This window comes from Brassica napus, chromosome C2 (genome assembly GCF_020379485.1).
Source record: "Brassica napus cultivar Da-Ae chromosome C2, Da-Ae, whole genome shotgun sequence".
NCBI lineage: Eukaryota > Viridiplantae > Streptophyta > Magnoliopsida > Brassicales > Brassicaceae > Brassica > Brassica napus.
Window position 1 is genome coordinate 23,101,819 of NC_063445.1, and position 16,726 is coordinate 23,118,544.

The following is a 16,726-nucleotide window of genomic DNA, read 5'->3' on the forward strand; positions in this document are numbered from 1 at the left end:
TTAATTAACACAAACCGGGAATTAATTAAAACGAACTTAACCAAAAATTACTGGTTCAGTTTCCGGTTAAACCGAACTCCAAGTGTGCATAATAAACTTGTCAGCAAAAGATCTCCCTATATCAGACTTCGTTTTTTTATTTTTGTTTTCTTCCTGCAGACGTTGTTAGAACCCTAATGATTTCTCTACCCTTTCTCTTCCGATCTCCTCTACTGTGCTTGAAAGTCCATCGCCGTTTCTGAATTCGCCGACCTGTAGGTCTTCGATTCCTCTCCCTTTCTCTCCGATCGAGTTGTTTTCCGATCTTCTCCGGAACGAGCTCATAAGGTTTCAATTTCACACTCCGATGCGAAATGTTTCCTACGTTTCTTCAATTCTGGGTCTCTCATAGTTCTTTTTTGGCAGCACTCAGACGGACGGGTTGAGCTTGATCCATGGGTGTCACGTTTAAGATTTCGAAGATCGGTAGAAAGTTCCGGCAGAGGGTTTCTACTGAAACGCCTGCTCCTGACTCTCCAGGGCCTCTGAATCCGATTCTATCAGGCAAATCAAAGGTACTTTCTACTGAGAAAAGTTTCTAAATTTTGAGCGCTTGAGGTAAATTTTATTCTTTCTTCTTTTTTTTTTTTTTTTTTTTTATTCTTGCTTCAGGCCATTGATGCTGTGCAGCCATCTTTGCCTGATATATCTCCAGGTTAGCATCTAAGCATAAGTCTCCTGTGAGCTTTGTTGAATTGAGTGCATTTTCTTTCTCTTTGCAGATCATGAAGTTTCCTTCGTATTGAGCCTTTATCCCAATGGGTACTCTATAGGAAACCCCTCTGAGGTATGCGCTGAGAGTCTATGTCAGTTTTTTTTTATTCTTGTGGTTTCTTGCATTTGAGTTTATATCCTTTCTTATGGTTACATAAGCGAGCGATCTAACAATTTTGTTGGTTTCTGAGAACCAGGTTGCGCAACAGACATCTTTTCGAGATGCTCCAAAGGCCTTACATCCGTATGGTAGGGCAGCAGAGACTCTACTTTCAGTAAGTATTTCACATGTATGAATTAAGAAGAGTATTATTTTTACCTGATTCGAAAATCTTGCTTACTCTTTCGGTGAATGACTTCAAAGTACTTTTGAAAATAATATTTTTTGTATTTTTATTGTTGAATGGAGCCACTAGATCTGTATTCTTAGTGTTGAGCTGAGGTTTTGCTCCAAAAGTTTCTCAAGTCTCTATTATGGCCCCGTCGGTTTCCAAAAATTTATTTTGGAGTTGTAACACTAACAGTTGGTATGTTATGCCACTGAATGCTAATTTCTGTAGTAAATTAGAATAAGTGAGGTTGATGTTTATTTTCTCTACTTTGATCTCGCCGCCCTACTTGCTCTCGTTAAATACATTTTCAAGTTCTCATTCTACTGGGTAAGTGTTTTTACTTCCTCTGGTTGCTTTTTATAGGCTATTGAGGCTGGCAGACTTCCTACTGACATTTTGGAAGATATACCTTGCAAATTTGTGGATGGAGCAGTCATATGTGAGGTGAGTTATCTTCAGTCATTTATTTGGATAGAACCTAAGCCTTCCCTGGCCTGCCATCTAGTCCAAGTATATTAGAAGTCCCAAATTTTCGTCCCAAAAACTAAGAAATTTTTCCTGAGGTTTAAAATTAATTGCAATCACCATGGTTCCTAAGGCTTTTATTAATCTCTGACTAATCGAGATAAAAATAAAATAAAATATTTTTTTTGTAGTGAACGTTAGGCCTAGAAATTTATAAGTGCATGCGAGTTTGACTTCCAAACTCATTCTTTCCTTCTTCTTTTTTCCTTTCGAGGCAGATCAGCTATTTGATTGTCTGTTGATTGCTCCTATTATGTTTAATATGAGCTTTGGAAACACGCTGGAGTAATTGGAATCAGAAGAAAACATAAAATGAGTTTTATCATATCTCTGTTCCATTGCTGAAGTGTCATCTTACATAAAATTATGTTTTAAAAAAAAAACATTTGGGTACATGATATTGTAGGTGCATGACTATCGGAAACGTACCCCAGAGCAAGCCTCTCCTGTGATAAATAAAGTACGCCTTAAGATGTCACTTGAAAATGTGGTAAAAGATATTCCATCAATGTCGGACAGCTCATGGACATATGGTGATCTCATGGTAACCACGGTCACTCTTGGATTACAAGTCGAATATCTGAGCACTGAAACTATTCTGTACTAATCCTTTCATTAACTGTAGGAAGTGGAATCAAGAATATTAAAAGCCATACAACCTGAACTTTGTTTGGATCCTGTACCCAGACTTGATAGGCTGAGTAAAAAACCTGAGACCGCCAAGGTAATAGCTCATTAAAATTTCTACGTGTGCTTTCCCTTATCATTTGCTTTTATAATGTCTAAAAAGGTTTTGTTTATGCTCCATAGCTTGATTTGTCTCTTTCTACTTTGCGGAGAAAGAGACTGATGCAAATGACAGAAGCGACTGTCATGTTTCTGAACAAGAGTCATGGGAAAAAGGTTTGCATTGATCGGCTTCCGGAAAGTTCAGAGCGTGTAAATATGCCCGGACATTTGTTAATGCATCAAACCCATAACAACCAGGCTATTCAAAATCCGGGTACTAATATGCTGGTGGGATTAAGAAATCAGACCTTGCAAGATGCGTCAACTTCCTCACTGCCTTTGGTAGCACCTCAGCAACAAAGGTACCTGGGAACTGGACATATTAGAAACGTGCAAGATCAAGGATCAAATTCTGCTAGTGTCTCTGGAGGTTTAGATGCAATGTTGCCTTATGGCTCTGATAGTATGAACCCAGGTGCATCTTTCCAAAGAAAGAGACAAAGTCAAGAAGCGCAAGAGTCTTCTATGCCTGGTTCGAATAAGCGGACAAGGGTTTCACACATGGGTCCTCATGGGGTTCCACAGCAACAGCCGGGGCAACGCATGGATGGCATTCAGGGAACCGATACAAATTGGAAAAATGCGGTTCTACAACAAGATATACTAGGCAGAAGTAGTCAATATCCAAATCCAAGTCTTCAGAGGTTTTCACCACAGCAAATTGAAGGAGTAATGAATCAGGAAGGTGGTCCCATGCAGTTTCCAGCTTCACAACAGGGGACAATGCGTTACACTTCGAAAGAGGAGCCATTTGAGAGTAAAATTGATGGAAGTATCAGAAATGATATGCCTGGGGTGGGAAGCGATGCAAATAATGTGGATCCGCGTATGCAGTCAAGGATGCCCCATAATGGATTGTTAAGATCGAATTTCTCTCAAGCATCCTGGAACGTGAACCCAGGCCAGAAGATTGAAAAAGATCTGAGAAAAGAAGAACAGTTCAGTAGAAGGATATCGGCTCAAAGTCCTCGTTTATCAGCAGGCGCTCAGCCACAGTCGCCACTTTCATCGAAGTCTGGTGAGTTTTCTGGTGGTTCAATGGGAAACCACTATGGAGCAGTTGCAGCAGCTCAAAAGGACAAGGCTGTTACTTCTATTCCTGCTATTGGTGCTACTCAGTCAGTGGGTTCTAGTCCTAATGATGCTATGCAGCAAAGGCAACACCAAATGGTTGCAAAACGGAGGACAAATTCTCATCCTATGACACAAGCTATAAACACTGTTGGTTCTCCTGTTAGTGTCAATACTGTGAGTGCCAATGCTGTTGGTCCTCCAGTGGGAAACCAAACTACTGGCGATCACGCAATCCTCGACAGATTCTCAAAGATTGAACGAGTTGCTGCAAGGTATGAATCTTATAAAACCTGTTTTGTTGAGGTTATACCCATTAAATTCTTCTTCATGTGGCTAGTGGTTTGCTTTGAACTATATGCCAGCTATGATTGAGAAACAAGTAATAGAAATAATAGCCTTTTATAATCATACTTTTCCTTCTGATTTTGGCTTTACATTAGACCATTGTCGGCATTGTCCCACCATCCTTATCTCATTACATACATCCATATAAATTAAGAACTGTTACTGAATGAACAAGTTTTTAATGCCGTATGTTATGAACTTTTTTTTGTCTATTTCTAGGTACCAACTAAACTGCAAAAAGCATAAGGTGGATGAGTACTCGCGAAGACCTCGCTCTTACGTTCCTCAGCGTCTGATGGTTTGTTTTTCGGGCTTGTCTAACAACGAGGACTTCAAAGACGAAGAGAAAGCCTTGTCAAAATCTATTCTTGGTGGCAGCATGAATACATGCAAGACAAGAGTCATAAACTTCCTTCGGATGGAGCGTGTGATGCAAGGTCGGTTTTCTGCTCTAACCAGATACCTGGCGATTGATACTTTTTTCTTTTTTTTATTGACTCTCGACTCCATCTTTTCAGGTAATGTGCCTGCCGCCGTCCCTAAAATAGTAACAAGACTGGTGATGTCAGAGAAGCCCATCGACGGGACAGTAGCATGGTATCAAGGGGAAATAGATGATGGTGATGGTTTTCCGGCTGAAGATCATATGTTAGCATTGCCCAATACTGTAAGTTCACTGGAAACTTGACACCCACTGCATTTTTTTCCCGATCAGCAGTATATCTTCAACTTGCATGCACTAACAATAAATGTAATGCTGACATTACATTCATCATTGTTTATTGGTTGTTGGGTCATTGAACGCTTTGTGTAATTTTGAACATGGTTGGTTTATGGATGCATCTCTCTTGTTAGTTGCTTCTGTTTGTTTCTACTTATCTTCCATAATCAAAAGGGGGTAGACAAAGGATGATTAATTCTTCTCTTATGCCGACTTCTTTATTTTTCCTCACTTTGTTACAGCACATCGCCGATCTACTTGCTGCTCAATTTAAATCACTGGTAATTCTCGAATCCTGAATCGATTATGTCAAGATCTTGGTTCGAAGAGGAAAGCTACTTACAGATTGATATATATGCCTATGCAGATGGTCCGTGAAGGATACCGCATAGATGAACATATTCAGGAGAAGCCAAGTCGCGGGGATGCTGGTCTAAGCAGCAGTCAACAGAATTCTGCGGGTGGTGTTCCAAGAGGCAACTCTGCAAATGAAATGCAACAGTATGGGGATGCAGTTGCTGGACAAGCGCCCAATGAGGCATCGAAACAAGGGAATGCTGGAAGTGCACCTATGAACTCAACCCAGAATGTTCTTGCAAATGCAAGGATGCTTCCTCCGACAAATTCTCAGGCCTTGCAAATGTCTCAAGGACTGTTGTCTGGTGTCTCCATGCCTATGCAACCACAACAGCATGACCCACAACAGTCGCCGCTATCACAGCTACAACAGAGAAATCAACAGTCCATGTTTACACAGCAGCAGCATCCACAAATGCAGAGAGCGGCATCTATGATGTTGCCTACAAATCCTCTATCAGCGATCAACTCGATGAGCCAGAGCTCTGGCATGCCGCTGGGTGGTCAGATGACCAACAACCATTCGCCTCATCAACTGCAGATGTTACAGCACCACGCGGCGATTCAGAGGAAGATGATGATGGGGCAGCAGGGGTCAGGTGTAGCCATGAATATGGGAATGGGAAGCATGGGCAACAGTATTGCTGCGCTTGGGGCTTTTGGCAACCAAATGAATATGGCGGGAAGAGGGCTTGGAGGAACCGGAATCACATCGTCAATGTCTCTTCCTGGCATCAATAACATGGGGCAGAACCCAATGAATCATCCAGCGTCAAATTTGAATGTTATAAGCCAGCAACTCCGATCTGGTGCTTTAACACCACATGTGTTTACAAATCTTAGGTTGGCGAACCGAGGAGGTGTAATGGGTGCTCCCCAAGCCGGGATGAGTGGCGTGTCAGGTGCCAGGCAGATGCACCCCAGCTCTGCTGGTCTATCTATGATGGATCCGAATACATTAAACCGAGCTAACCTGCAGCGAGCTATGGGTAACATGGGCCCACCTAAGCTGATGCCTGGAATGAATCCTTACATGAATCAACAGCAACCCCAACAGCAACAGTTGCAGCATCAGCAACAGCTACAGCAACCTATGTCTCAGCAGCAAGCTCAGTCTCAGCAGCTACAACAACTTGAGCTGCCTCAGCAACAACAGCAACAGCAGCAACAGGCAACAGCCTCGCCTCTTCAGTCTGTGCTATCACCACCCCAAGTAAGTTCGCCATCAGCTGGAATTACACAGCAGCAGCTGCAACAGTCCAGTCCCCAGCAAATGAGCCAGAGAACTCCGATGAGTCCCCAGCAAATGAACCAAAGAACTCCAATGAGTCCGCAACAAATGAGTCAAAGAACCCCTATGAGTCCTCAGATAAGCTCGGGTACGATGCACCCCATGAGCACAAGCAACCTGGAGGCTTGTCCAGCAAGTCCACAGCTAAGTTCTCAGACACATGGATCTGTTGGTAGCATCGCCAATTCCCCAATGGAGCTTCAAGGTCCCAAGAACAACTCTGCTAGTACTAATAATCCCTAATCAAGAAACATAATGATTAGTTTAAGAAAAGCCCTTTTATCTTCAAAACATGGGTTGTAATTGAACCTGGCAAAGCATTTGAAGTTTTTTGTGTCACAGTTTTAAGTTTTGCGTGTACATAAATTAATTAAGCTTGTGCTTGTAGAGAAAGTAAACAATCCTTTGTGCTTTGCAAGTGAAAATGCTAGCCGCTATTATTAGGTTGTTGATATGTAATGCTATCTGGAGATTTTGTTGATGCTAGATTTGTAAAACTTTTTTTGGTTCATTTATCTTCTAACTATTGGATTTTCATACAATGTATCACCCATTCACAAGGCTTGACACAATGGTCTAAACCGTGACATTCTTCTGATGTTCTTGTAGCACTAACTGTTCAGATGATTTCCCTATACAGTAATAGGCTGATAAGACGTCATGCGATGGCTGGAAGTTTTAACATTTTATCATGAAATCATACTCACAACTTAGAGACCCGGTAACAAAGACTACAGTCCCAAAGGAAAATTGAGCAAAACTGATTGTAAGCAAGTATAGTTTAGTTTAGCCCACTAAGGGGTAATGTTATGTTTAAAACTGGTTAACATACTCAGTGAATGAAATATTTGCCGACTAATCAGATTTAGGCCCAGTCCACTTTCTAATTATTGAGAAAAAGAGACCAACCTGATATAGACATAAATATAGCAGAAGAGATGTAACGAACAAGACAGAAGTAGAAATCCCCATGAAGTTTGCGGAAAGGACACACCGACTGACTTCTCAATCATTAGCATGTCGGAAGCAATTAATAAACTTCATTAAACTTAACAACCAAACTTCTCCTCTTGTATAAACGAGACTTCTCTTGTATAATAGATTTAAAGCATATCCTGCTGTAAATCATGTGATGAATGTCGATAATCGGTCCGATCCATTAGAAGCCCAATCCGCAGGAGAGAGAGAGAGGAGAGAGTCGGCCAAAAAGAGAGAGGCGGCTACCTTGTGTTTTCCTTTTTCTTTTTGTGTTTATGATTTGTAATTTTTCCTTTTATATATCTTGTAATTCTCTATATAAAGGGCACACATTATAATTAAAGAAATAAGAACTTACTGATTCCAACCCTAAGTTTTATAACACGTTATCAGCACGAAACTCTAAAACACCCTGAGCCAAAACCAAAATCGATAAACCCTAAAAACCCTAACCCTAAGCTGGCGATTCTAAGAACCCTAATCCGATCGCGTCTAACCCTAAACCGATCGTGTCTCTTGTTCCTACAAGCGTTCCCGTCTCAGCTTCATCCGATCAGCTCCAACCCCAAGGCGTTCCTGATCATAGACGAACTCAGCCTCAGCTCTTGACCAGGACAGCTCGCGATCCCGAACAGTAAGCGTCCCGTTCGCATCAGAGCCGCTCCGATCAGCCGCTCGCAACCTCAGCCTCAATACCGTTCGCGACTCAATAGGAAGCAGCCAGATCGCGTCCCGTTCCTGTCCAGCTCGAGGTTCATTCTTTGGTGGTCCGGTTCATCAAACAACTAAGCTAAAGGTAATTCGAATTCTAAGAACATATGAATCGAATTGGGTTGATTGATAAAGAATGAAACCATAAAATATAATCTTTATGATAAAAGCCATAGGATAATAGATCAAACCCTAATGAGTAAATCGAAGCTCTAAAAGTTTGATCCCAAACCCTAAAATCGAGATTGATATATTGATTAATTAAAATCAAAGCTTTAATGGTTTTGAATCTCAAATCAAACCCCTTTGATCTAAGATCAAATCGAAACCCTAAAACCCTAATTTGAAAGAATTGGTTTTGATTGTTTAAATTTGAATATTGATTGATTGATTTGATCCCCTAGAACTGTTTCTAAAGATTGTTTAAACTCGAATCTGAATAAATTATGATTGTTTGGCTTGTTTAGACTGAAACCCTAATAACCTAGTCTAGATTGTTTTAAAATCGAATCTGAAACTACATGCTAGGTTAATTGTTCTAGATCATACCTCGTGGCCGTGTGGCCTTGTTGCATTCATACCCTAATTGATCACAATTGATTGATTGCAAATTACACTTAGAACATTATTCTAGGAATGGTATTGAATTAAAATCAAGTAGCCTTGTGGCTTGTTCTTTTGCTTGGCTGGGAGTTTTGTTTGTATTGATTGCATCGTATGAACTGATAGAAACAATATATGTTAGGATTGCAATTACATGATAAACTAAATGTATAAGATTGAACCGATTGCATCCATTGCCGTGTGGCTTAACTTGGGCGTAAGGCATAGATCTTGGCTGTGAGACTTGATTGATTGTTTAAACTTAAAACCTGTTCGTTTAAAACATTGAAACTATTCCTAAAAGACCTAAAAAAATATTAATCTATGATTTCAGATGTCGAAAATCAACAACCTTGATTTTGCTGCCCTAAATCTCTCTAGAGATAATTACCTTCAGTGGGCGCTTGATGCTAAGATCATCCTGAAATCCAAGGGACTCGGTGAATGTATCACCAAGAACAATAATGCTAATGAGAAAGATCGATACAGAGCCATCTTGATCATTCGTCATCATCTAGCTAAGAGTCTCAAGGTTCAGTATCTAACCATTAAGAATCCACTAGATCTTTGGACAGAATTCAAATCGAGATATGATCACCAGAGAACGGTGATCTTACCAAAAGCTCGGTTTGATTAGACGAATCTCAGGATCCAAGACTATAAGTCTGTGGACGAGTATAACTCTGCACTGTTTAAGATTGTTTCTAAATTGAAACTGTGTGGTGAAAGTATTACGGATCAGGATATGCTTGAGAAAATATTTTCCTCTTTCCATGCAAGCAATGTAATGTTACAACAACAATACCGTGAGAAAGGTTTCAAGACCTATGCTAATCTTATTTCTTGTCTCTTGCTCGCTGAGCAGAACAATGAATTATTGATGAGAAACAGTCAGATGAGACCTCTTGGATCAGCTCCACTACCTGAAGTACACACGACAGAGGACAATAAAGAGTCCAACCACGTCCAAGGAAAAGGCCATCATGGCCGTGGTTGAGGAAAGTGGAACGGACGTGGACGTGGCCGAAGCTCCTTTGGCCGCGGGCGAGGGAATCAACATGGTAGAGACCATGGGCGTGACCGTGGCTCATTTGGAAGAGGTCATGGTCGCGGCCGTGGATCTTCATTCAAACCCCAACACTCGACCAAATCAGATAAATCCGTGTGCCATAGGTGTGGAATGAGTAATCATTGGGCTAAGAATTGTAGGACTCCCAAGCATCTAGTTGACCTCTATCAAGAGAGTTTGAAAGGGAAGAATCCAGAAGCCCATATGACCTATCAAGATGATGAACATCATGAAAAAGACGATCCTATGGACTATGAAACTTCAGATTGTCTTAAAGACTGAAGATTGATTTCGACATTTGTAATCTAAATTTTGGTGTTCTTTGATTTGGTGTTTTTCATTTCTATGTTGTCATTCCTTTGAACTTAAAACTTAATAATAAATGAATGGTTTTTATATATGAAGTCTCTAAGTAACATCCTTTTGAATCTTGTTTTAGAAATGAACGAGAACAAGGATGTACTCGTTGTGGATAGTGAGTCAAGCCACACGATCTTAAAAGACAAGAGATACTTCATAAACCTAACTCTGAAAAACGCCAACATCTCCACCATTGCGGGTATAGCTAATCTCATAGAGGGTCACGGCCAGGCCAACATCCTGTTGCCTATGGGTACACATCTTGAGATATCAGATGCCTTGTATTCACCCAAATCTAAGAGAACTCTATTAAGCTTTAAAGACATTCGAATGAATGACTTTCATATTGAAACCACAGGCGAAGGAAACAAAGAATCTCTTCAGATCATTGAAATTGTCCATGGCAATAAGAAAGTTTTAGAATCCATACCCGCACTATCTACTGGTCTTTACCATGCTAAAGTCAGTATGATCGAGGCCAATGCCACTTTTAATAAAGAGGCAATCGACAACTTCACTTTATGGCACGACCGGCTTGGTCATCCCGGTTCGACCATGATGCGTAAACTGATCCTGAACACTAACGGCCATATCCTTAAAGAGAAACGAATTATCCCTAAGCACCTATCGTGTGTTGCTTGTTCCCAAGGGAAACTCATTTCTAGGCCATCACCAGTTAAAGTCACTAAGGAAATGATATACTTTCTGGAAAGAATTCAAGGAGACATCTATGGACCAATTCACCCACCTACTGGGACATTTCGATATTTCATGGTCCTCATAGATGCGTCCACTAGATGGTCGCATGTCTGTCTCCTCTCGACCAGAAACTTGGCATTTGCCAGGTTACTTGCTCAGATAATTCGATTACGAGCTTATTTTCCAGATTTTCCTTTGAAAACTATACGTCTTGACAATGCTGGTGAGTTTACTTTCCAAGCGTTTAATGATTACTGTATGTCCATGGGGGTAACTGTGGAACACTCTGTGGCACATGTACATACACATAACGGCTTAGCCGAATCATTTATAAAACGCATACAGCTCATTGCTAGACCGTTGCTTATGAAATCAAAGCTGTTGGTTTCTGCATGGGGACACGCCGTCCTTCACGCAGCCGAGCTCATACGCATCAGGCCATCTAGTGAACATAAGTATTCCCCATCACAATTGCCTACGTGTCTTGAGCCAGCCATTTCCCATGTTAAGACATTCGGCTGTGCCGTTTATGTTCCAATTGCTCCACCATAGAGAACAAATATGGGACCTCAAAGGAGGATGGGGATATATGTTGGATTTGATTCTCCCACCATTATAAAGTATATTGAGCCAACTACGGGTGATTTATTTAAGGCCAGATACGCGGATTGTCATTTCAATGAATCCGAACTTCCAACATTATGGGGAGATAGCAGTAAAATGGTAAAACAAATTTCATGGAATCAAACATCCATATCTTGGCAAGATCCTCGAACTCAAGAATGTGATCTAAAAGTTCAAAAGATCATACTTTTACAAAAGCTAGCTAATCAATTGCCAGATTCCTTTGATGACCCGAAAAGTGTGACTAAGTCATACATACCAGCTGCTAATGCACCAATAAGAATTGATACTCAAGAGGGATACAATCAAGTTGCTACAGTGTCTAGACAACGTGTGAAACGTGGTAGACCAATAGGTTCCAAAGATAAGAACCCTCGGAAAACAAAGAAAGGTGCAGAAAATGAAACCGAGGTTGATAAGATACCAGACATGGTCGCGGCCGATCCAGCCCGTAATGTGGCCGCACCCGACTCTCCGGGTTTAGACATAACCGGACCTGATTCCATTAATGTGGCTGGCCCTGATGTGCCTAACAATGTTGCTTGGGACGCCAAGCTTCATGGTACTGATGGTCCAGATAATAATGAGATCTCAATAAACTATGTCTTGTATGGGAAACGATGGAACAGAAAACAAGTCGACATGCATGATATATTTGCTTATGAAGTAGCACTTGAACTTATGGATAATGAGGATCATGAACCCACGTCTATATATGAATGCATGCAATGACCAGATTGGCTTAAGTGGAAAGAAGCCATAAACGTGGAGTTAGAATCATTGAGAAAAAGAGGTGTTTTCGGCCCTATCATCCGAACACCATATGATGTAAAACCAGTTGGATACAAATGGGTCTTTGTGAGGAAAAGAAATGAAAATGGTGAAGTCGTGAGATATAAGGCACGGCTTGTTGCACAAGGATTCTCACAGAGACCAGGAATCGATTATGAGGAAACATATTCCCCTGTAGTGGATGCTGCGACCTTCAGATTTTTAATAAGTCTGGCCGTGAGAGAAGGTCTAGATTTACGGTTAATGGATGTTGTAACCGCATACCTATATGGTCCACTGGATAATGAGATTTACATGAAAGTCCTAGAGGGTATCGAATTGAAAAACAAAGAGAGTTCTCGAGAACAACATTGTATTAAGTTGAATAAATCTCTTTATGGACTGAAACAATCAAGTCGAATGTGGTACAATAGACTAAGTGAGTACCTAGTGAAAAAGGGATATAGAAATGACCCTATCAGTCCATGTATTTTCATTAAGAAATTCGAAAACAAATGATTCATGATCATAGCAGTATATGTTGATGATCTGAATATCCTAGGAACCTCTGGAGAGATTTTCCAAACGGTTGAATACCTTAAGAAAGAATTCTAGATGAAAGATCTTGGGAAAACGAAATTCTGTTTGGGATTACAACTTGAGTACATAAATGATGGAATCCTTGTGTATCAAATGTCATATACAGAAAAAGTACTCAAGAGGTTTAACATGGCCGACTCACACCCTTTGTCCATCCCCATGGTCGTGAGGTCACTCGGCCTGGACACTGATCCCTTCCGTCCCAAAATGGACGATGAAGATGTCCTAGGTCCTGAAATGTCATATCTCAGTGCCATAGGAGCTTTAATGTAATTGGAAACTCACACACGGCCTGATATAAGCTTTGCCGTGAACCTACTATCTAGGTTTAGCTCATGTCCGACCCAAAAGCACTGGAACATGATTAAACATGTTCTTCGTTACCTGCAAGGAACGAAAGACTTGGGTCTATTTTATACTAACCATAACAAAGATGGTTTAGTAGGCTTTGCTGATGCAGGCTATCTATCAGATCCACACAATGTTCGATCACAAACATGATATGTCTTTACACATGGAGGTATGGCCATATCATGGCGTTTCATGAAACAGACGATCGCGGCCACTTCGTCTAATCACTCGGAAATATTGGCCATTCATGAGGCCAGCCGCGAGGTTGTCTGGTTAAGGTCGATGACCCAACATGTCCGATCAGATTGTGGGATGGTCGAGTGCAAGGAACCAACCGTGATGTATGAGGACAATGATGTGTGCATTGCTCAGCTCAAAGACGGTTACATCAAAGGAGACATGACGAAGCACATATTGCCTAAGTTCTTCTTCACGCACGAGCTTCAGAAAGCCGACGAGGTCCATGTCGTCCAGATACAGTCCAACAAAAATTCAGCTGACCTATTCACTAAGTCACTCCCGACTTCTACATTCAGGAAGCTCACGCATCAGATTGGGATGCGTCAACTGAAAGACCTTCACTGAGGTTCACATCAGGGGGAGTAATACGTGTTGTACTATTTTTCTTTTATCATGGTTTTGTCCCACTGGATTTTCCTGATAAGGTTTTAATGAGGCAGCATCCAAAGTGTATTACGAACTCTGTATGGTTATGACATCCAAGGGAAAGTGTTATAAATCATGTGATGGATGTCCATAACCGGCCTGATCCATTAGAGGCCCAATCCGTAGGAGAGAGAGAGAGGAGAGAGAGGTGGCCAAAGAGAGAGAGGCGGCTACCTTGTGTTTTGTTTTTCCTTTTCCTTATGATTTGTAATTTTTCCTTTTATCTATCTTGTAATTCTTTATATAAAAGGCAAACTTTATAATTAATGAAATAAGAACCGATTCCAATCCTAAGTTTTACGCACATATACTTATCATTTTCTCTTATTTATTGCTTTCTGTTTAAATAAAGTCTTCGAGACTCTTTAATAATATTATGTGCGCCATTATAGTCACGAGTCCATGACATATTCAGCTTTTAATTAACAGTTTTTTTGCTATAAAATTTATACATGTACTAATGTATGTTAAACTGATGGTAAGCAAGTATTATTAACCATGATATTATCATGTTGTCATGTTGAATAATTAATCAGTAAACTATTTTTTTTTATAAATAGTAAGTTTTATATGGCTGGTAGTTCATAAACATTAAATACAGAAAAAAATCAGTCCACTCCTAGTATTAGTCATAAGATATTCTAAACTCGGGTCAGACTTTATGATAACCGGTTCATTCTCTAATATTTTTTCTCGGAGACCATAGGATTTATCAGAAAAAAATATAGAAAACTAGAAAGAAGAATAGGACCATGAAATTGGGACCAGGTCACCAACGCGTCATGAGAGCGACCATTATCATTTCCAATATAAAAAAAATTACAATCTTAGTTTATTTGTTAAAGAAAAATATATATTTGAAATGGACACCATATTACATATCACAGAGGAACGTGTCTCAGATATGCGGAGTTTAGCGTTTTAAAAAAAATAAAAAAAAAATTGAGGTTTACTATTAATTAACGTTATAAAAACACCAATAGTATTTCTTTTAAATAGTCACAAAGTATTTTAGTATCTTTTTGCATTCATTAAAATTGATTTTTATATAAAATGGATCTTTCAAAATTCTGAATCATTTTGAGGCTGATGTATCTGTATGTTTTTAGTAGTATTTTTTAAAGAGAGAAATATGACTTTAAAATCTAATTAATTGTTGCTAAAAAAAAATCTAATTAATTTCGACTAGTCATCACATTCAACCAATTTTTTGTTAATTTTTTTTTAATTCAAGCTATTTCAAGCATTGCTACAGTCCTTTTTTATTGTCATGAGACTCATGACTCATGGAGAAAGATTCCGTTAAAAAAATAGAAACACAAGTTATAAAACCGCGACACTAAAATAAACAATATACACAAATGCGACCTTATAGATTAAGTTTCTCTAAAATTATCATCCTCGTTCAGTTGTCTATAACAATTAAGAGATATATACATTAGTATATATATTGAGAAGCAAATATAAAGATTTAACCACTGGTTGTAGTCCAGTGGCGCTTGAGGAAATAAACCCAATACGGTGAACCCTCGTTCGAACCCCGGTTCGAATTCCGCTGGCCACATGGATATGAGCTATTGCTTTCGGCTCATTTGAATGTCCAGTAGAGGGTCTATCCGTGGACTGTACCTCTATCCGGGTATGTATGTGTTTTTAATAGATCCGGGTTTAACCTTTTTTTATCAAAAAAAAAAGATTTGTTGTGAAGAGAAAAATCATTATTTGTTGGTCGTAACAAAGTAAGAAGCTACATATGCTCATCATCATCATAAAATTTACGTGATCACGCTTGAGTCACACACCGCATCGAAACAAATTACAAATCAGCAGCAACAACAAAAAGACCAATAAACATAGTATACACTATACAAAATAAATGTGTAGAAATCAAATGGTCGATGTCAATAAGTATAGAACTCAGCCAGTTCTTCAACGGATCCTCCTTCTTGACCAGTCTTGAGCATCCACAACAAGTGCTCGAACAAAACAACTTCACAAGATACAACAATCTCACGATCTTGTTCCATGGACCTCGACCGATCCACGAGTTCTTGGAAGAGTGGGTGAGAGATGATGTCGGGTCTAAGCATGTAAGGTCTTCGAGTCTGACCAACATAAACAACATGGAGATTGTTGTCCTCTGAGAGCTCATTGGAGACAGCGGCCGAGGAGGATGAGTGGTGGTGGTTCTTGGCGAAGGAAGGCCACTTCTTTATCACCGACTTGAGCTTTGTCAGCTTCCCAACTTTGGACATAATTACTTATGAAACTAACCTTTTTCTTGGATTTGGAACAAGAGAGTTGTTGAAACTAGGTAGGGTTTAGGGTTTATGAGGATATATATGATTATATGAGTGTGTGGGGGTCAAAATTAAGATTGAATGAAGAATAGAAAATGTTTTGAGATGTTCTTGGGAGGAAACAACGAGGAAGGTTCGTGTATATATATTGAGTGAGATAGAGAAACGTATAGATGCATTGCATGACCCACCGATTGATGCATAACAGCTAGGAGAGATGAGGACATAAATGGCGAAACTAGTAGTATCTTCTTTTGCCATTGTTTTTCCTTTGTTCCTTTTATATCTTTATAATCGGATTTAAAAATTTACATAAATAAATTTTGTAAAACTATATTTTTTGGCACAGTAATTAATTTATTGTTATGGCAAATATTACATCTTTTAGTTTAAAATAGATTGTATTAAGTAATATTGATAACATGAATGATATAATATAATATACCATACGAGATAATAATACTTATTTAACATAATATATATTGGATTAGTACATAAGTTTAATTTCTATAAAACTCAAAAATATAAATTACCCACACGAATAAAACACTAACTATATATATATATATAACATAATATAAGAAGAATATATTATATTTAGTCTATATTAACCGAAAAAAACTCCCAAAAAACTATTGCATTATATGTATAGTATTTTCCTAGCTATGACATTTTGTTTTGTCTACATAGATGCCACTTGTCAAAATAAGAATTTGAAAATATTTGATAAACATATAGTACATGTTTATTACTCCCTCCCTCTGTTTCATTATAAATGTCGTTTTAGGTTTCGACAAACGGATTAAG

At 39.3% G+C, this 16,726-nt stretch overlaps 2 protein-coding genes across 4 annotated transcripts; one reads left to right on the forward strand and one right to left on the reverse strand.

The window, feature by feature from the left end:
• Positions 1-114: 114 nt before the first annotated feature.
• Positions 115-6,698, forward strand: LOC106433048 (protein PHYTOCHROME-DEPENDENT LATE-FLOWERING-like). 3 transcript variants are annotated; one of them, XM_048748571.1, is made up of 13 exons: positions 115-327; positions 406-554; positions 652-694; positions 762-826; positions 951-1,043; positions 1,449-1,529; positions 2,017-2,154; positions 2,236-2,334; positions 2,421-3,745; positions 4,038-4,255; positions 4,337-4,485; positions 4,782-4,820; positions 4,907-6,698. In XM_048748571.1, the coding sequence occupies exons 2-13, from the start codon at positions 435-437 to the stop codon at positions 6,428-6,430; spliced, it is 3,894 nt and encodes a 1,297-aa protein (XP_048604528.1). In that variant the 5' UTR covers positions 115-327; positions 406-434; the 3' UTR covers positions 6,431-6,698. The 3 variants fall into 3 exon arrangements, with proteins under 3 accessions (XP_048604528.1, XP_048604530.1, XP_048604529.1); XM_048748573.1 differs by having other exon boundaries at positions 951-1,028; XM_048748572.1 differs by having other exon boundaries at positions 121-327; positions 413-554.
• Positions 6,699-15,359: 8,661 nt separating this feature from the next.
• On the reverse strand, positions 15,360-16,176 carry BNAC02G21400D (auxin-responsive protein SAUR78). Its single transcript, XM_013873890.3, has one exon. It carries the CDS (start codon positions 15,872-15,874, stop codon positions 15,521-15,523), a length of 354 nt encoding a protein of 117 aa, XP_013729344.1. The 5' UTR covers positions 15,875-16,176; the 3' UTR covers positions 15,360-15,520.
• Between the last annotated feature and the right edge of the window lie 550 nt (positions 16,177-16,726).